This window comes from Arthrobotrys flagrans (genome assembly GCF_004000055.1).
Source record: "Arthrobotrys flagrans strain CBS H-5679 chromosome Unknown unitig_1, whole genome shotgun sequence".
NCBI lineage: Eukaryota > Fungi > Ascomycota > Orbiliomycetes > Orbiliales > Orbiliaceae > Arthrobotrys > Arthrobotrys flagrans.
Window position 1 is genome coordinate 5364548 of NW_027137556.1, and position 18639 is coordinate 5383186.

Below are 18639 nucleotides of genomic sequence, written 5' to 3' on the forward strand. Positions count from 1 at the left end.
GTTTGCATTAGCGAGCGCTATATTCTGCTGAAAAATGCGATTGTTTTAGGTACATCACAAGTGTCAACTATTTATTGCCTTCGATTTCTAGCAAAGCTGCGAATATCTCATTGTCTCTGCCTTCTTTGCTTTTAAGCTAATAAAACTACTATTTATGCCTGTCGTTGCTGAATTTGGAATCCAATTTCCAGGAACTTGCACTTTTAGTTAGTCAGACGCTGCAACTATATGTACTTTTTCTCCGGGTCGGCCCAATTGAAAAACTCCATAGACTTTTCATAGCTGTTAAAACACCATTAGTAACGTAGATATCAATAAAGGGACTAATTCGAAAGGCTTACAGGGTAAAGACGATTCCTCCACTCATCTGCGATTACAGAGCACCCATGTTAGACAGGCTTCCATTGACATCTTAATTTAGGGATATCCACGAACCATTAGTCTTGCAAGCCTTGGCAGTGCCCCGGACCATAGTGCCCGTACTCCTTCCTCAGTTGTAATTCGATAAAAACACTCTATCGAGTTCCTGTACTGACTGGCGTGCAGAGACTGCATTCTGTAGGAATCTCTTAGTATGAAAGCGCAGGTCTGAAAATGGTCTGAAACAACGATGCTATATACCTTGACTTGACTACATCGATTGGCATTGTCACGTACACCTATCCGGGTAAAGTTAGGGTCTCGAGATCTGGAAAATTGGGAGTGAAAAGGTATTCCATTGGACTTATGGAGGAGAGGGGCTTCGTACGGTGATAGTCCCGGCCATAGCACCAATGCCAAAGGTTGCGGCAGAACCGAGCCTTTCCCCTGGGGGTATATAGCTCTGAGCTAGCTGCTTCATCGTCATGTATGACCCAAATCTTACTGCAGAACTAGACGCTTGTCGGACAGTTGTCGGAAGAAGACCATTAAAAAGCGCCCGAGGGCCCTGCTCTCGTAATATCACACTGGTACCATGTATGAGACCCCTCATTCTTGGATTTGGACTTTTTTTGTCATCGATCCTAACAAAGCATTAGTTTACACACGTTATCTTAGAATCGACTGATTTTTCAGCAGTCAATCCAGAGAGAAGTCTTACAATTTAACCTTAACGCTCTCAGAGGGCGTGACTGCGAGCACGGATTCGGAAATACCTATGGAACTAAGTGAACAGAGTCCCGATACAGTAAATTTTATAAACGAGATATGTATGGAACTTACCAGCACCGAGCCCAGCAAGGACGGTTCGTGGTCCTGATATGTTGCCGTTTTCATCCGACAGTAGGCTTTTAAAAGTATCGAATGCCAGAAACCCTACCGAGCTATCCGTTTAAACTCCACCTACCATGTGAGCTAAGGATGGGTACTGGGTATTAACTTACGAACGGCTGCCTTGAACGAGTTGCCAGCAATATTCGTTGTGCATCCCGTATACCACTGGCGCCCGAACGGTGGCCAGGGAAGCTTTTGCCCATCGGGGAGTCGCTTATTTAGCTGTGTGCGAACCTTTGCGACTTGCTCGATTTTAGCAGATTATTTGGGAAGGGAAGGCTGGTTGCATTAGATGCAAGTGCCTAGCCGCTCAGTCATTTAGATACTTACATTCTGCAGGATAAGTGACGGCTGGAAGGGGGGCAAGTTAGCAAACCAGGACCATGGAGAAGCACTTGAAACCGTGCACTTGTTTGAGGAAAGGACATAGACTACTATCGAGCGGCTCGTACCAATTTCGATGGCTCCAGCGGTTGCCCCAGCCAGGATAGATCTTAGAGCACTAGGCTAAAGTCCGGATGGAAGGCGCTGATTAATTGCCATATAAAACCTTGCGCATAAATCGTGTATTGGATTATTTTATACCTTCTCTTTCATCGTAGTCGCTGACATTGTTTTCGATAAAAGTCTCGGTCTGGGCAGTTTTGATCTCAATCGGTAACGTTCAATTAGGGCCACTTTCGGCGGTCAATGGGTGTAGGCTGCACTGGTAGCGATAATAACGTGTGACAAGTACTACAGTACTATACGCGTTGACCTAACAGCCTGTAATAAATGATAGCTTCGTGAGCCGATGCTTGCATACGCGGCGATGATCAATAGGTACTTAGTAGCTGTCACGGGCTCGGTCTAGGCGTACTTATACTGAGAAATTGGATTTAAGGTACGGGTACATACTTTGCATAGCATAGGCCTATGTTGCAACACAATTGGGAAGGAAACTTTGTGGTAGTTGGTTTTTTTGATGTGGCGCTTGTGGCGTCTCCGATCCGATGTCGGCCGGGAGTATGATTTAGCAATATCCGGTTAGTTGGTGGGTAATGCCAAGAATTGCCATGTGGAACCCCTGTCACGCAAACGAATATCCTGCATCACGAATTTATTTTATTTTCGATTCAACCTGCACTACCTGTACCACTTAAGTACTTACCTAGGTACCTAAAACTTACTTACTCACCTTACCTATAACTTAGTACAAGATGCCGAGGTCACTGCGCAAAATTCAGTCCCAGATCAAGAAGAAGCGAGGAGCATCGTCGACGGCTCTCGTAGAGGACAGTCGTGATGCCCGACGACTACGCAGAGGGATGTTGAGGCACGAAAAACTGGTGCGGTCAGAAGCTCTTAGACAAAAAGCACTTCTGCCAAAAGGTACGGCCGACCCACTCACTTACCCAAGTCCTATCTTTCTGCTCAAAATCGGTGAGCTTAGGTGTTTCGACGGAATGATCCAGTTGACAACTCCGTTTAGTAACCCGTTACCGTCACTTCCAGGAACTAGCGAGCGTCGAACAGTTTTCAGTAGCGGATATCCTTCGGTATATCGAAAAGTACGCTTGATGTTGCATATATATTGACCACATAATCGCTAGTCGCAGTTTTCTATAATATGACCCGGGCTAATAACAGTCGTTGGTAGTTTTCTTTCTCGTCTCGATGAGGAGATCAAGGTATTGTCGGGGGAGAGAAGACCTGGTCGGCCGCGGTCATCGCAGGAAGACCGATTACGAAACTCTCTCGAGAAAGAGATTGCAGAATTCAATGTCGGATACGGTTGGTTTTAAACCCTTTCTTTAGTTTTCCCTAATAGTGTTACTAAACAAACTGTCGCTTGGGCTTGATAGAAGTACCTGATCTCTTTGATCCGGAAACCCGAAAACTGTTGTCGGGCTGGAAAGGAGATGCACAAGGCCTAGCGCAAATGAGGACGATAAGAGTTACTAAGGAAGGGAAGATTCTACCGATGGCGTGATGGGAAGTCTGCATCTACATTGGACGTTTCGATGTCGACGCTGATACTGGCTGGCAAATACTCCAACACTGGAAAAGGAATAAATCACAAGTACCTAGCGACCGAACCCTTTAGAACGATCGATTGGTTACTTACATCGTGCTTTAGGTGGTTAACAAGTCCCTCCTTCAGGCTTAGTTCCGAGGTAACAGTGTCTGCCTACATGTTGAAGGTTGGCTTAAATTTCGCCTGGTCCCGAAAGTGTGCGAAACCGTGCATTGGCCAAATGTGTATACCTTCTTGTTAATATTAACTCGCCTGGAGTTTACAAACACTCCAGGCAGGATACAATTAGAAAATCGGCTAGCGATGCGTATGTAATATACAATCACGTGACTGTCGCTCTGAGGTTTTTGCCAATGTGCATTGTGGCCATGTCAACTTGCGTTGCCGTGCCAACTCATCAGCCCCACGCCCGCAGCTATGCACCACCACTGTTTACTCTGGTATCCAACCAAACCATCTAAGCTTTAAACTCCATGTTTCTTCATTGCGACGGACCATACCTACTTTTGGGACTCTTCCAGTTGACTCAACTTGCTTCCGAAATACCAAACTTAAAGATTGTCCTCCACGAAGTTACGCCCTTTCTCAGCTGTCGCGGTCGTTCGTTAGAATAACCTCAAATCCTTCGAGTTGTGTTCGACCGTTCAATACCTCTTACACCAGTCCTTCTGCGACCTTGAACCGTCTACAGACAAACAAACGACGGTCCCCTATACCGCCATCGAACCAAGTATCGATTTTGCTATTATACGGGGGAGGCTTTGGCACCCGTAGGATCAGCAGAGAATCGTCTAGTTACGTTAGCAGATATGCCTCTGATAGAAGTTCGCCGGATAATCCGGCTACGGCTGACCTTCGAAAGTATGCTGATAACCAGTCGACAATCGTCCTATAAATGAATGAGTTGCTAACATGGGCGCACTTGCAGGGCTGGTTCCCTTACTTGGTTATCATGTATGTTGTGGAGTATCCTTCGCCAGCGTCATATACTACAACGTACCCAAACAATAACATTCTGGGAATATTCCATGTGCTAACATATACCAACCTAACAACACAGCATATTTTGATGATATTCATTATTCTTGCTATTATTTTACTATGTCAGTCAGCTCCAGTAAATAGTTACGATTCTGAAGCAGAAAACTAACAAATCTAATAGCACTATTACTCGCAGGATGTTCGTCGTCGAGTCCATTGATACCGTCGATTTTTCTCATCAACCTTTTCTACAATCATTACGCCCCTGTATATTCGACAGCGCAGGTCGATCCCGAGGCAGCTCGGGCGATAGGAAACATAGTTGCAAACGCCATGCTCGAAGCTCGAGTCGGGTAAGTATCCGACCTCTGTCACAGGGCGAACCGTTGCATATTGCCCAACCAGCCCCATAACTAACACGGAACTCCTCCCCGATAGATATTTCGGAATCTGTATCAACCCGGATGGCGGTTCTTGGCTTTGCAGCAACAATGCATCCTCCCTTGCGGCTCAAGTAAGTGTTGACCAAGACCCCCTTAACCTCATTTGGGTGTCAGATACTTTTCGGGATAGCATTGTCTTCCCATATCTACTGTAAGTCGTCCTATTCCACATAAAAACTGTTTATTTAGCTCATGTTTGCCGATAGTATCGTTGCAATCCTCCTTGCTACGATTGTTCTGGTTATGCTCGCAACATTTCCGACCTACAATAGTGAAGAAGAGAGGATGCCAAGCCGATTTGTTTCGCAAATCGCACTCGCGATAATTTTCATATCTGCGATCTTCGTCCTGGTCTCTGTCTTGTGGCAGGTTCGTACCCTAGGATGCAATTATGGTGCCATACCCTAAACTAAAGTCATGTTTTAACTAGCATACCGCATCTATTGCTGCGGCTACAATCGCTGAAAATCTTGGAAATGGGTCGATACAAACCGGTGTTGGTGTAAGGTTTTCAATCAATATAATCGCTTAGCTTACCGCTTTGAAACTAACGGGGGAAATAGGTCACAGGGCTTGTTCTGGGTTGGTTCGGCTTCGCTTTGCTTATTCTAGTGACTATCGGATTGCTGGTAATGTGAGTATTTCTCATACGGTTCACCGAATCGGGAGTAGTTGATGCTAAGTTTTATGGTTATCCAGGATACTTTCTAGGAATCTGGTCGACAAGCAAATCGTCGACGACGATGAATAGAACTCCGATAGGCCTGTTAGTTTTACCACTCGCCTCCAGAAGTATAAGTTTTATTCATTGGAATGGTTGATTTCATGCGGGTAACAGGCATTTTGGCGCTCTGGGTTTACTTTGTCTTTTTATACATGATCATTTAATGCGTTCATACGGGGCTGCTGCGGGATATCATGAGAAGCCGAATCCTTTTTTCCCGTTCGTTTTTATTTTTTATATCTTTTTTGAAGTGCGGGGTTATGAATTCTGATGTCAAATATCTTTTGTCTTTCATACAAGCTGTTATAACGCATGCAATTACCTCCACCCGCGGTCGGTTTGGTCCTGGAATACCTTGGCCTTTGGACTTTGTACATACCTTGTACATGCGCATGACATGTACCACACCTAAACTGGCTCCCCGCAATATTTCACACTTTACCTGAGTTGAATTGGGTTATTGATAACATCAATACTGGATATACATGAACTTTCCGAATGGACGACTTATTATGAATAGTTATCTAGTGACAATTATACCGAACCGAGGAGATTTCTATCCGCATGATATTGCTTCGAAACCTCGCCGATCTGAAAAAAAAAAAAAAAAAAAAAAAAAAACATTTTCTACAAGGAAATCTATACCGTCTTCATAAGCCCCCAACAGAGGCCCTGTTTACTCAAAGTCCTTCGACTGGACGAAAGTTGTTCGTGGCCGACCGATCGTCTCCACTTTGAAACCAATCTGAGAGACCTTCTTCGCATCCAGAATAAGCCGTCCGTCGAAAATGAAGGCAGGTTTCTTCATGCTCGCATAGATTCGCTCGTAGTCAAGGACTGTTTCCCTGAAGTCGTTCCACTCGGTGCAGATTACAATGGCATCTGCACCAGAAGCAGCTTCATAAGGGTCTGCTGCGATCGATACTTGCTTCTTGACGACCTCCGTCTCGTCCACCACACCCGGTTCCGTAAGGTCCATCCAAACCTGGGACTCCTCGACCTTCGGATCGTATATCGAGATGTATGCCTTTTCTTCTCGAAAGTAATTGACCAATGTGATGGCGGGAGATTCGCGAGTGTCACCGGTATCTTTTTTGAACGCGAAACCGAAAACAGCGATTTTTTTCCCGGTTAATGTGTTGAAAAGGCAAGATATCACGCGATTAGTAAACCTGCGTTTCTGGTATTCGTTCATCTCAACAACCTATGCAAGGATTAGAACGAATATTCTGCGTTTTGTATGTTGGACTTCACGCTTACCTGCTTCCAGTAAGTGGCGACTTCTGGTAAATGCAAGCTTTCGCTAAGATAGACCAAATTCAATATATCCTTTTGAAAGCAGCTCCCGCCGAACCCCACGCTGGCTTTCAAAAATTTGGGCCCGATCCTAGTATCCAATCCGCAAGCGTAACTGACTTCATCAATGTCCGCGCCAGTTGCTTCGCATATAGCACTAAGGGCGTTGATACTTGAGATACGTTGGGCGAGAAGGGCATTGGCAGCCAATTTTGAAAGCTCCGAGGACCAGAGGTTCATGGTGATGATTTGGTCTCGGGCAACCCATCCTGCGTAAACGTCTGCTAGGGACGCAGCGGCAGAACGGCCCCTTTCCGTATCCAATGAGCCAATCAAAACGCGGTCCGGATAGAACAAATCTGATATAGCAGTTCCTTCGGCAAGGAACTCTGGGTTCGAAAGGATATCAAAGTGGATATCCGGTTTCGCATTTGCTTCGAGCTGGAAAACCCCCAGAGGGCAGGATATCAGTATTTGTGTCAAGGTGGGCTCTGAGGGGCGTGTATATATAATATAGATCGGAGGTACTCACGATGTATCTCATGGACTGGGCGGTTCTGCACGGAACGGTACTCTTTTCGACGACAATCTTGTCGGATTTCGCGACCTCGGCGATTTTCCGCGTGGCACTCTCGACGTAGCCCAAATCCGCGGCGAATCCAGCGCCTATTCCCTTGATTTTTGTAGGGGTGTTGACAGAGACGAAGATGAGGTCAGCCTCTAGGATTCCTGCATCGACATCAGTCGAGAAGAAAAGGTTCTTCCCTCTGGTCGACTTGACGACGTCATCCAGACCGGGCTCGTAGATTGGAAGCTCGTCGGAGTTCCAGGCTGCGATACGAGCCGCGTTCAAGTCAACAATCGTAACTTTGATGTGCGGATTCTTGTGGGCGATGACAGCGCATGTCGGACCCCCTGGTTATCATTAGGTATCAGTTGTGATCTTGTCAAGTCATGGTGCAAATAATGGTAAACGGAGGACGAGGCATTTAGCTAAACGAACGCCACAATCACGACAAGCTCGTACCGACGTATCCAGCACCGATGCAACATATCGACTTGATGGTTATATGTGGGATATCAATTGCTCCCAGCGGTCGGGAAAGGCGCTTGATTCCAGGGGTGACAGCCCCCGCTCTTGAGGGCTCCTCTCCAGGCGAGAGCTGGTTAGTCACATTGACCGCTAGGGATTCGAGCTTGGGAACAATGGAGGCCATGGTTTATTATCTTGGCTAAGATATTCTTTGGATTGCAGAAAAAAAAAACAAGTTGAAGAGGTATCAGGATGTGAAGGAGGAGATTCGATAGAGACGCGTAGGAGGTAAACGTAAAGAGGTTTTTTTCTTGTCAAAATGTCAGAGTGCGAATACTTAGGGAGCTTTTAAGTAAGCTTGCCTGCCTGCTTGCCCGCAACAAGTGTTAGTTAGCTGATGGGGTGGAGTAAAGCAAAGCAAGCTTGGTGGGAGGTTGGGCCGGGCACCTGAACCTTGCCGGTGAGGGGAAGATCTCCTCCTATCAGTACAGCAGTATACGTAAGTAATTAACCCAGCCTGGATTTAAGTTAATTTCGCAATTCGATCGTGATATCGATCAGAATTCTTGCCAACGACTCGACTTATTTAAGTAAGTACTTCTTAAGTAAGTAAGTATGTCAGTACTGTGATGTGAGGCAAATACAGAGCAAACCACATAGACCTTTCGACTTCCAGGCTGACCCGACATGGTCCAACTCTCCCACACCGCGGCCTCACGAAGGGCCATCCGTGCTTACTCTGCTATCACGGAAGACCCACCATCGGGCGGGTTTGATCCAGATTCGGCATCTATCGACCATACCGGGATCACAAAAATTGCCAGAGAATGTCGTTCGCGTGACCCCCACTGTGCTCTGGACGTTCTCCTCCGCGGGACAGAGATATATATACCCGAAAGGCCCTCGAAGCCAGAACCCGTAGGTCCATAACCGATCAAAACTCTCTCTTTGTAGACGAGTAGATTCATAATTCATCTTCATGCGCTGACGATTATGTATTTATCCTGCCAGTCTGCTGAGTACGTGGCGCTTATGGAAAAACTGCGACACGAGCAAGCGGAAAAGGTGTATGCTTCAATGCTTAACATTTCGGAGAGAGACGACTCGCCCCGTTCGATCGCAAAAGAGATCTCAGATCAGATATCAGTAATCCTCAACGTCCTATTCAGTGCCATTTTCACCGGACTGGCAATCTGGTATGCGACGGCAAACCTTACAGCGTATAAGCGTAGAGAGCCCTTTCGCGTCGGAGCCTCAATTGCTGTTGCCATTATTGTTGCTGTGGCTGAAGTTGTCCTATTTAACAGCTACCTGCGCAAGATGGATGATGCTCAGACCAAAGCACGGCTACAACCGGAAGTGAAAAGCATCGTCCCCCTTGAAAATGAACCGGATACCTGAGGCTCGCACCCTGTATACCGCTAGCTATGGGTTTTTGGTTTGTTTCTTTTTTCATCTTATCGAATGGCCACATCCGATTATTTTAACTACATTGGGACGAATGAAGATAGTAGTTTCTGGTCCAAACATGACCCATGAAATCTCTAGATACCTTCAAAGTCACCGTCGTCATCATCCCGATCTCCACTTTGTATTTCTTTAACAAGCTCTCGCTCTCGCTCCCGTGCCTCTTGCGCGTTCTTCAGCTCGAGGCGGTGCTGATTCATTGGGAACCGCATGGCCTGACATGTAAAACAGAATGGTTAGAAGAGAGAACGTTGAAAATGGCTATCGCCGGGCCAACTTACCGTAACACACTCGTTGTGCAATTGCATACAAAACTTGATACGGTCGTGGAATTGATCTTGAGGCTCCTTTGTGGCGTATACGTCGGTCAATTCCTTGCTCTGCATGTAGCCCTTCTCGTTATTTAAGCTTGCTTCGATTACCCCGTCTCGGATTGCCTTCGCCACAATATATTCGGCGCTTTCTTCGGAGTCCAGGCGGAGACGGACACAGATATCACGAAGAGATATCTTAGAATAGGCGATACTCATCATTCGGATTCCTGTCTTGATGACATTTTGGCGCAAGCGCGAGATGAGTGTATATGTCCCATCCCGTTTGAATGTCTCCGCGTGTAGGTTCACAGTATTCTGGAAAGCATCCAACTCGCCAACCCTCACCGCCCGGACCAGAGCCAGGTACGGACGTAGAGGTTTCTCGAGCATAGGTTGCCGGAAGATGCTCCTCTCCGGAATGTCTCCCATCAGGAGCTCAACGACGATATTCAACTTGTTGGCAGCTTGTACGAATCCGGCGGCTACAGCAACCTGCGGGGCCTTCCGGGTTGCGCTGATAAGGTACTCGTGCGCACTCGAGTAATCGAGTTGTATAGCGCGGATCCGACCAAGGTAATATGAGTAACGAGCAAAAAGATTATTCGCAGCGGTCTCGGGGAACGCCGCATGAGTAACTAATAAGTCGGCCTGGCTGATATGAGAAGTTGATAGGTAGTTTCGGAGGAGTAAGACGATGATGGTTGCTTGGGTATCGATGTCCTTTCGTAATGTTGCAGTGCGAAGGGAGGCTAGAAGCTGGGCACGTATGGCTATGGAAGCCTCGGATCCAGGTAGAGATTCGTTGAACATTGAGTAATAGAAGTAAACTTTCGCTGCCAACGAGTCCAACGTCCTCCTGTTCATCCCATGCATGCGTTTAACGAGGTCCTCGGAGAACTTTGCTCCCTTCTCAAATTGTCCCTGATCGAGGAGGTAGACCTGGACGGCAAGGTGAAGGTATATGTCGACCTCGGGGAGTATGACATCGGGGGATTTTGTATCGGCATCGACGTCCATTGCTGTGTCGTCATCGTTGCTAGCAGTAGAATAATCTGCAAGTACAGACTCTAGAGAAGCCAAAGCTGGATGGGAAGGGGGGAAGGTCTTTTTTACGACGTCAACTAAAATCGAAGCAGTAAACCGTTTTCGAAGGGTGTTCAGAGACCGTAGAACCCTCAAGGTATACCTCGCATCGAAATTAGCAACCGCTCGTTCTAGGAGAGCGAAGTTTGCCGTTATATCTATACAGGAAGCCCACAAAGATGAAGATCAGTACGCAGGCATTCGATAATCGAGCATCCTAGGAAGAAGAGGTTCCCACCGGCGATGACCGCGCTTCTCTCTTTCAGTAATTTATCCGTATCATCTGGCTGAACAGTAGGCTCCGCCGTAACGCCTTCCATCGGGTCTTCATCCCCGACAGCCTTTCGGATAACGTTGATAACCTGCTCTCCAACCATGATGCAGGGCGCGTGTCGACACTAGAGATCGAGAGAAGGCCAGTGAGGTTACGAGAAGGAGAAACCCTAGGATGGAGTGTATATTCTGGTACGAAGCTGGACTGGATTTCGCAGAAGCTATCCTCGGAAGGTACGCGATGATGGTCGATGGATCAAGGTAGTGATGTGGGGTGGTTGTAGTTGGGAGGTTGTGTACGCGGTCGGGGAAGCTCAAGCATTCCCAACACACCGATGGATACTTGCTGCTTTGTACCAAACACAGCGTAATATTATCAGCTTACACAAACGACCATACCGACTTTGAAATCAACTCGACCGGTATATAAGACTACATATTACGAGCACCGGCACATTAAGAGTAATTTATTTAAATACCCAAGCACTTGGTTAAGCAGGTGCGTAAGTTCGGATTACAGTCTCTTGGTATACAACCTAGGTTTGTTATACAGATTCGATGCCACATTGATATTACACTAGATCCGTTCGGCCGCTATCGCCCCAATAATCATGCGTATGTGCCCTGCTAGTCCTCCGTGACCGATCCGTACGGGGCTTTCTTTCAGTCCCATGTTTCCCTATAGACTTTCTGTCCGGCATGGCTGACATCTCTTGGTCCAGAGTTGCATTCCGGATATTCCTCAGGCGCAGCAGCTCCTGGTCCTCATTTGGCTCTTTCCAACCGGAATATAGGATGACCGAAAGAGCCAGAATCACCGGTAGATAACCGAGGCAGTAAATATACACCGGTGTTGCTTGGTATCTGAGCTGGCTGATCGAATAGTCGAAAGAGCTTCCAATATTGAATGCGATACGTATGAGGATTATCAAAAGGGAAATCGTGATTTTCCAGGGAACTTTCCGGGGTTTATAATAGTGTCGAGCAATAAAATGAGCTACAACAACGGTTACCCACGCTAGGAGCGAGAATATCGAAGAAGCTTGAAACCGTCCATCCGTTATAACATGTACGTTCGATCGGGCGATGGGATTCCAGGCTCTCAATATCGATAAAAAGAAGCTCTGATGCAAATGGTTAGCTTCTTGGGTCGAAAGATGTTCAATTCAATTGACTTACCAGGAAATTAAAGAGATAGAAAACGAGAGGTTCGTAAAATTCGATTTTAGATCTCAGGTCATCCTGTCTATACCTAGTGAAGTCCTCATCTATGCCCTTTCGTTCTTCGAAAGAAGCCCTAGGCGACCACGACAGAAATCCGAGTCATGTGGTCAGAAACATAGAACAAATTTAAGCCTCCCGCCGAGGATGGCGAGCTTACCAATTACGGGTCATTTCCCAAATCGCAGAAAGGCAGACGGGTAAGGTGACAAGATAAAAGATAAAGTGAAAGATCGCAGCGGTTCCTAAAACCCAGACCCGATCCACATCCACGGCCGTAAAGCCACTGATCATACCGACGCTAGCTGTGACAATGCACCAATACCAAGGCCATCTTCGCCCCACCAGACGAAATCGTTTTTCCGCAGGGAGGAAAGACTTCCCATGTTTGTTCAAGGCAACCAAAGAGAGAACGAGCAAAACCCCAAAGATGATGGCAGCTACGATTCCCACGATGCCTCGCGTGCGGATCGGCCGAACCGGTGTGTCGCATCCAGTAGAGTTGTACCAAGACCCATTGCCGATTACTGTGGGAATATAACCCCCGAAGGCAAGAACACAGCTGGAATAGTTCGAGATGGTATTGTTGGGATAGATGACATAACCGTACTCTTTGAGGGTTGTCGCATTGAAACGTTGACGACCTACACGTGGGTCACGCACATTAGGTCAGAATGGGAGAAGTGAGTGTGAACGGGGGGACCGACCACCATCCGAGTAGAACCAACCATCATCCATCCTGTGTTAGTTTGTCCGAGAGATGTCGAAGTCTCTAGGTATTATTATTGCCGCAGACACATTTTGAGTGAAGATTTATGGATTGGAACGGTCCTTCGTTCCCAATTTCTATTCAGAGAAAACGGGGTCAGTGGTGGGAAATCTCGGCAAAGGATGGCAGCTGGACCGGAAGCATTCGGCAGCGCAAGGGTAGAACGGAAACAATCTCGACTTATATTGTCTCGCATTGCATCGTCCTTACACGCGCTCGGGGCGGGAGGTACTTGAGAAGTACTTCGGTCGGCAGCGTAAACACCGTTCCGTTTTCATGAAAACAAAATTCATGCGGTAGGTAGAATTCAAGGTGCCCAGTGGCCACGCGCAAACAATGCGATGCGCTGCGATGCAATGCAATCATGTTTAGACCTCTTTGGCAACCGCAACTGCAATCAAGAACCCAAACACCGGTACACCTTCCTCATTCCGCCCATGTTCGAAGCAGCGGTCTAGAGCGGTGGCCTCTTGCTCGGCTCCATCCAATATATATTTCAAAGAAATGCACAATGCCAGCCGCCGCTTCTTTGCTGGGGCTACCCTCGTGGCAACAGCTGTGTCGGTGCTATTAGCATATACTTACACGATGAGTCGCTTCTCAGATTTACTATTCCCGATAGCCTTTGTTTTCATGGCTACTGCGGGAGCAGAAGCATCATGGGGCAAGTGGTATCCTCCAGCAGCGAACTGGGTCAATAACCTTACCAGCATTCTCGGTGATGGTGGCGTACACGGGTTTATATTCAATGGCTCGACGCTACCTGATGGCGTGGACCCGGGTCGATATAATTGGTGCAATATGCCCCATGTTCACCCTAAAACATACATTATTCCGCCGGCAACGTTCGAACTTGTGTACGTAGAGGTGGTTAGTCTCCATTTCGTCTACTACACCCCTACATTAGTACCATATTGCCGGTTACCGATTACTAATGTGATAGAACCGTTTTTCTAGATTCAACGGCATCACAAGCGTACACCCTACCAGGACAATACCTTCCCCGTTGAAACATATCCATGGGACTGCTCAGATCAAGGGCTATACACCTATGGAGAACCACTCGGGATAGAGATCAATTCGTCCGCACGAGTCTACTGGAAAGTTGAGGACAATCCCGTGAACCCGTTTATTGCGCCTGGGTTTCGTGGCAACTGTCAGTTCCCCCAGATTACTCGTGGAGGCCTTGACGACTCCTGGCAGCACGGAAGGGATTTGTACGAGGTTTACGGGACCATGCTGAAATTCTTACCCTCAAAATACGACCCAACCATAATCTACCGAGTGACCAGTAACCAGATCACAAGTCAAGTTGCGGGCATGCTTATCGGTGGTATGTTTGGACTGACAAATTCCGATCATATCCCACTTTCAATCCAACCAGAGTCGGTTGACTCTTTACAACCCAGCTATAGTTGCCCCAAGGCTTCCAAACTGTATCAAGAATATGGTGTGGGCAGCATGGACCCGAAATGGCGACTCCATCTAGATAAAACGAGGGAATTCCTACGAACCCTCGATCTCATATCCGGAGTACCGGCCGGGAACGATGGATTCCACAGATCCTTTGATCATTACTATGATAACCTGTCAGCACGTTTATGCCATCAAAAACCGCTTCCTTGCTCGGTAAAGAATTCCAGCCAGTGCGTAACGCAGCATCAAGCGGATACGGTTTTCCGTCTAGGCCAGTACGAGTACTCTTACGTCTATCGGGATTCACCTCAATCTTTAGAAGCTGCCGCTGGTTCGTTTGGTATCTGGATCGCGGAGCTGGCTCATAATATTCGGAACAGTATTTTGAGGAAGAGCAGTGTAAAATATAGGCACAACATTGCACATGACGGCTCCATTTCTCGCCTCCTCTCCGTATTACAGCTGGATATTATGGTGTGGCCGGGGATGGGGTCCGAGGTTGTCTTTGAAATATACAAAGACAAAAACAAAGGTGACTTTTTTGTGAGGGTTTTGTGGAGCGGGAAGGTTTTAAAGAGCTCGCATCCAAGCCTCGGGGAAATCGATATGCTAGAGCTTGAGGTTTTCCTGGGCTATCTTGAGGGATTAGTGGGCCGCAAGGCAGAGCGAGTGTCTACATACTGTGCAGGATGATATAGATTCGAAAGCAGCACAGAAATAGACCTTACTAGCGCTTCGTAATAATCATATCCGGCAAATTCAATTGATCGATTGGCGAATAATGAAAAGAGGATTTGTGGATACCTATAATAGTACTTCAACGGCTATAGCAATAACCATATAGTGTCACGTGCTGAAATATCCACCTCGATCGTGATTAATCCCTTTCTTATACTTAAGTGCCTAATTAGTAAGTACTTACTTAAGTACTAAACATATAATAGGCATCAAGTAATTACCTACCTTCGTACCAGCCTTGGACCCATGCGGCAAGCAAATCTCGGAACAAAAAAAACTGGCGTTGGTCGACCAGCTTGGCGCGCATTATGCAACATCTCCAAGCGCAAGAAAGCTCAAGCCAATTTAGCCTTGCAATTGCAATTGATATCACGCACCGCAACTGATCTCCTCGACACATTCGGTCTTCGAATTCCCAGTTCTCGAATGCAGCGCAGTGGGTAATGCTAATTACTGAGCCCTTGCTGACAACCGTGTACGTGTGCACACAGAAACCGTCGACTCGTCGCTCTGTTGTTTCCGACTTCCTACCTCCAACTCCCTACCCACTTAAGTACCGATAGGAGCCTTATATTACTTGGACCGACTGAAGTAGGAATATAAGTGCTTCCCAAAGACCTAAGTATTTAGGTACCAGAAGTACTGACTTGCCTGTTGTCATCAGCATCTTCTTTTCAAATCATCGATCAGCTAAAAGCATAGATGACATGAGAGTAAGGTATTTTTTATATATAAAAGCCACCCTTTTACCAGAACGCGGCTCCGTAATGCTTGCCTGATACCTATACTCATATTTAGAGTCCATAGCGTGCCCTCTACCTCTACACCTTCCAAGAAATTTCCACTAGTGCTAACTCTGTCACTTTCCCAGAACACCAAGGTTCACCCGGATAAGTGGCCATAACCTTCTTTGGTTCCGTACTATTCCAACCCTTTGCATCTATGAGCACTTAACTGCCCGCCGTGCGATAATACGAGCTATGAGTTCCTCAGGCTCATCAGAAGATGCCACTACTGTCTTGGCTTGGTCTATTGCCGTTCCGCCAAAACCTCTCCCTGCTATCGACTCGATTAAACGTATCTGCATAATCGACTTCGACAACAGTAAGTAGCACATCACGGGCGGATGGGGAAGTCATCACACTAATTATTGGTATCCGTTCCATACAGCCCTATACCGATCTCCAGTTCCCAGTAACATATGGGATGGCCCGTCAATTGGTATACTTAGAGATAAAGATCGTTTGCTTGGGGGAGGTATGTTTTTGGTTCTACCGAAATTTATATCGTGATGTTATGGCCAGAAGGATTGACTAACAGAATACCAGGTTGGTGGCAAACCCCCTCGATACTCGATGCCACGATAGACCAACATGGTGCGGATCCGGACGTAAATTCCAAGAGTGATCGGGGGCGTCGATATCCCGATCGTTGGAACAGGCCAATTGTGGGTATTCTACGCGGCGAGACCGCCCAAAAGACCGAGGGGACGATTCCTAATGAATTATTTTAGGTGGATATCGCCCGGAAAATCAACCAAAACCCTCATACTTTAAACGTCCTCTTGACCGGACGGAATAGGAAACTGTTCTCAAAAACAGTGCTACGGATCCTGGAGAACGTTGACTTTAAGTTTGATCTTGTTGTTCTGAAGCAAGATCATCCGCAGCTTGGACATGAGTTCACAACAACCATGGAGTTCAAAAAAAGCTTCATATCGATGCTTTTAAACCACTATCGCGAGACAGAGAGGATCAGCATATATGAAGATCGACCTGGCCACTCGAGGCAATTTAGAGACTTCGGCGATGAATTCAATCAAGGATTTGTTCGGAATCCTCTCGTACAACCGAGGGTAAGGTTCGACGTCGTTCAAGTTCAACCGGCACACAGAGACCTGGACCCCCTCGAAGAAATCAAGCAAGTCAAGTTTATGCTTCAACGCCACAACAGATTAGCGCAAACCATGGATGCCAGCCTGCGCCCCCCACCAGCCAAATTATTCAAGCGGGTTTGCCATACTAGCTACATGCTCCAACCTGAGACTACACATACGCTCTTATTGAAATTTCGTCTCAAACCAAGACTAAACCCTCGCGAGGTGGACTTTTTCGGAAGATACATTCCTATCAGAATGGGGAAATGCGAGCCTTTGGAGATTGAAAGCCTAGGTGGGATGGGGGCGCAAGTCCAATTCGAGACTGTTAGCTTCGGAAGCTATAGCGACTATATATGGGCTGTTAGGGTAAGGCCGGTGGGTTCTGGCGCGACTGTCTCGACGATGAACACAATCCCGACAATCATCCTTGCCAAAGGGATAGACGTTGCTGAGAGCTTCCTCCAAAGGATTGAAAATTGGGAGGATGTACGTCCAGGGGATCCCAGATATCTTAGGTTTTTCGCGACGGTGGGCGAACAGCTGCGATTACAAATATCAGCCCCCAAAACTACATCTCAGAGCGTAGGGGTTGAGCTACCTCGCCGGCGAATGTTTCCAGATAAGCCGCTAGAGTGATGGTGATCATTTACTCTCAAACATGCGGGATATCTAGATTCAGCAGCGAAATATTTATGAAAGCGAACTGCTGATCTATGCATTTAACTTACGGTTAAAGTATTATGCATGCGGGACAATTCAAAGGTGTATCTCGTTTAGTAGGCTTTAGAGGGTATTAACCCCGTTAACTTGCAGTCTAGCTCCCTAATCTCAGATTCCATTTCAAGTTTCCTAGCCTCTAGTTGTTTTATTGCGATTTCCTCGGCTTGGATGTCGGCCTTCGTCAAGGTATGCCGTGTGGGTTTAGGCTCTTTGGGTTTGCGGATGAAATCGTCTTTGGTCGTTCCTCTCTGGAGGTCTAGCTGTGTCCTTTGGGCGGCGACGAGCTCTTCATGCAAGGTGACACTGGAGAGAAGGTCTTGGTATCTTGCTCGAAGTTGTTCGATTTTATCATCTAAACCAGGGATCGGACTGCCGTTTTGTGAGAAAATGCATTGGTTTTGGACGGGTAATCACTCCAGCCTACTATATTCTCGCCAAATCTTCGGCTCCGCGTAGCAGCATTTCAACATCGATATCTCCCTTCAGCTGGGCTGTTCTAACAGTGCTCTGGACCTGGTGTACGAGATTCCCATCCAACAGGGAGCCGAGAAGCCCTGGTTTGGTGGATAGTGCCGAGGGGGCCTCTGTGAATCCTTCGTTCGAGGTCGAAGAAAAGAGCACACGTTCGTATGGTGAAGTGTCCCTAATGAGAGATGTTATCGGTGGGCGGATAACTTGTGACTGTCAATTCCCCAATGCAAGTTAGCAATATGGCCAAGATCGATCGGTGAGAAGGGTCTCCGAGGTTTCGAGCAATTATACGTTTGTAAATATCCCAGGTTTGCTAAAACGCATTGATGAAATATCATTCGCCGCCTCCTCGATTTGGTGGAGATGACGCTCGAATCTGCTGCTGACTGCCATTATGACTGCAATGTACTATATTAGTGATAATATCTCATTCCTGTCTTTCTCGATTCAGCCGGGTGATTGATGGTTGACATGATATCGATGTTGCATGAGTGATGAGTGGTGTTCGGGGGTTCCCTAGAACCTCCGGATCCGCTAGAT

The 18639-nt window shown here is 47.0% G+C and overlaps 9 protein-coding genes across 10 annotated transcripts; 4 read left to right on the forward strand and 5 right to left on the reverse strand.

Annotated features, from left to right (window-relative positions):
• Nucleotides 1-224: 224 nt before the first annotated feature.
• DFL_009570 (uncharacterized protein) lies at nt 225-1866 on the reverse strand (the record flags this gene model as incomplete). Its single annotated transcript, XM_067639478.1, has 11 exons — nt 225-282; nt 342-367; nt 436-556; nt 622-659; nt 749-1004; nt 1082-1136; nt 1204-1296; nt 1365-1496; nt 1585-1605; nt 1707-1761; nt 1840-1866. The coding sequence occupies 11 exons, from the start codon at nt 1864-1866 to the stop codon at nt 225-227; spliced, it is 882 nt and encodes a 293-aa protein (XP_067487264.1).
• A 587-nt stretch (nt 1867-2453) lies between these two features.
• On the forward strand, nt 2454-3403 carry DFL_009571 (uncharacterized protein; the record flags this gene model as incomplete). Its single annotated transcript, XM_067639479.1, has 6 exons — nt 2454-2625; nt 2726-2804; nt 2894-3027; nt 3099-3222; nt 3304-3316; nt 3374-3403. 6 exons carry the CDS (start codon nt 2454-2456, stop codon nt 3401-3403), a joined length of 552 nt encoding a protein of 183 aa, XP_067487265.1.
• Nucleotides 3404-4080: 677 nt separating this feature from the next.
• DFL_009572 (uncharacterized protein) lies at nt 4081-5446 on the forward strand (the record flags this gene model as incomplete). Its single annotated transcript, XM_067639480.1, has 9 exons — nt 4081-4132; nt 4200-4225; nt 4332-4374; nt 4434-4605; nt 4691-4846; nt 4902-5064; nt 5126-5197; nt 5259-5329; nt 5395-5446. 9 exons carry the CDS (start codon nt 4081-4083, stop codon nt 5444-5446), a joined length of 807 nt encoding a protein of 268 aa, XP_067487266.1.
• A 649-nt stretch (nt 5447-6095) lies between these two features.
• On the reverse strand, nt 6096-7932 carry DFL_009573 (uncharacterized protein; the record flags this gene model as incomplete). Its single annotated transcript, XM_067639481.1, has 4 exons — nt 6096-6623; nt 6680-7156; nt 7248-7630; nt 7743-7932. The coding sequence occupies 4 exons, from the start codon at nt 7930-7932 to the stop codon at nt 6096-6098; spliced, it is 1578 nt and encodes a 525-aa protein (XP_067487267.1).
• Nucleotides 7933-8435: 503 nt separating this feature from the next.
• Nucleotides 8436-9149, forward strand: DFL_009574 (uncharacterized protein; the record flags this gene model as incomplete). The annotated part of the gene is made up of 2 exons (XM_067639482.1): nt 8436-8666; nt 8760-9149. 2 exons carry the CDS (start codon nt 8436-8438, stop codon nt 9147-9149), a joined length of 621 nt encoding a protein of 206 aa, XP_067487268.1.
• Nucleotides 9150-9292: 143 nt separating this feature from the next.
• DFL_009575 (uncharacterized protein) lies at nt 9293-10989 on the reverse strand (the record flags this gene model as incomplete). Its single annotated transcript, XM_067639483.1, has 3 exons — nt 9293-9430; nt 9497-10770; nt 10851-10989. The coding sequence occupies 3 exons, from the start codon at nt 10987-10989 to the stop codon at nt 9293-9295; spliced, it is 1551 nt and encodes a 516-aa protein (XP_067487269.1).
• A 468-nt stretch (nt 10990-11457) lies between these two features.
• DFL_009576 (uncharacterized protein) lies at nt 11458-12844 on the reverse strand (the record flags this gene model as incomplete). The annotated part of the gene is made up of 4 exons (XM_067639484.1): nt 11458-12009; nt 12065-12182; nt 12267-12750; nt 12814-12844. 4 exons carry the CDS (start codon nt 12842-12844, stop codon nt 11458-11460), a joined length of 1185 nt encoding a protein of 394 aa, XP_067487270.1.
• Nucleotides 12845-13463: 619 nt separating this feature from the next.
• Nucleotides 13464-17544, forward strand: DFL_009577 (uncharacterized protein; the record flags this gene model as incomplete). 2 transcript variants are annotated; one of them, XM_067639485.1, is made up of 8 exons in its annotated part: nt 13464-13745; nt 13833-14823; nt 15593-15620; nt 15694-15747; nt 15901-16133; nt 16200-16286; nt 16358-16476; nt 16543-17544. In XM_067639485.1, the coding sequence occupies 8 exons, from the start codon at nt 13464-13466 to the stop codon at nt 17542-17544; spliced, it is 2796 nt and encodes a 931-aa protein (XP_067487271.1). The 2 variants fall into 2 exon arrangements, with proteins under 2 accessions (XP_067487271.1, XP_067487272.1); XM_067639486.1 differs by lacking the exons at nt 16200-16286; nt 16358-16476; nt 16543-17544 and having other exon boundaries at nt 15694-15742; nt 15901-15933.
• Nucleotides 17545-17681: 137 nt separating this feature from the next.
• DFL_009578 (uncharacterized protein) lies at nt 17682-18492 on the reverse strand (the record flags this gene model as incomplete). The annotated part of the gene is made up of 3 exons (XM_067639487.1): nt 17682-17997; nt 18053-18309; nt 18391-18492. The coding sequence occupies 3 exons, from the start codon at nt 18490-18492 to the stop codon at nt 17682-17684; spliced, it is 675 nt and encodes a 224-aa protein (XP_067487273.1).
• Nucleotides 18493-18639: the final 147 nt, after the last annotated feature.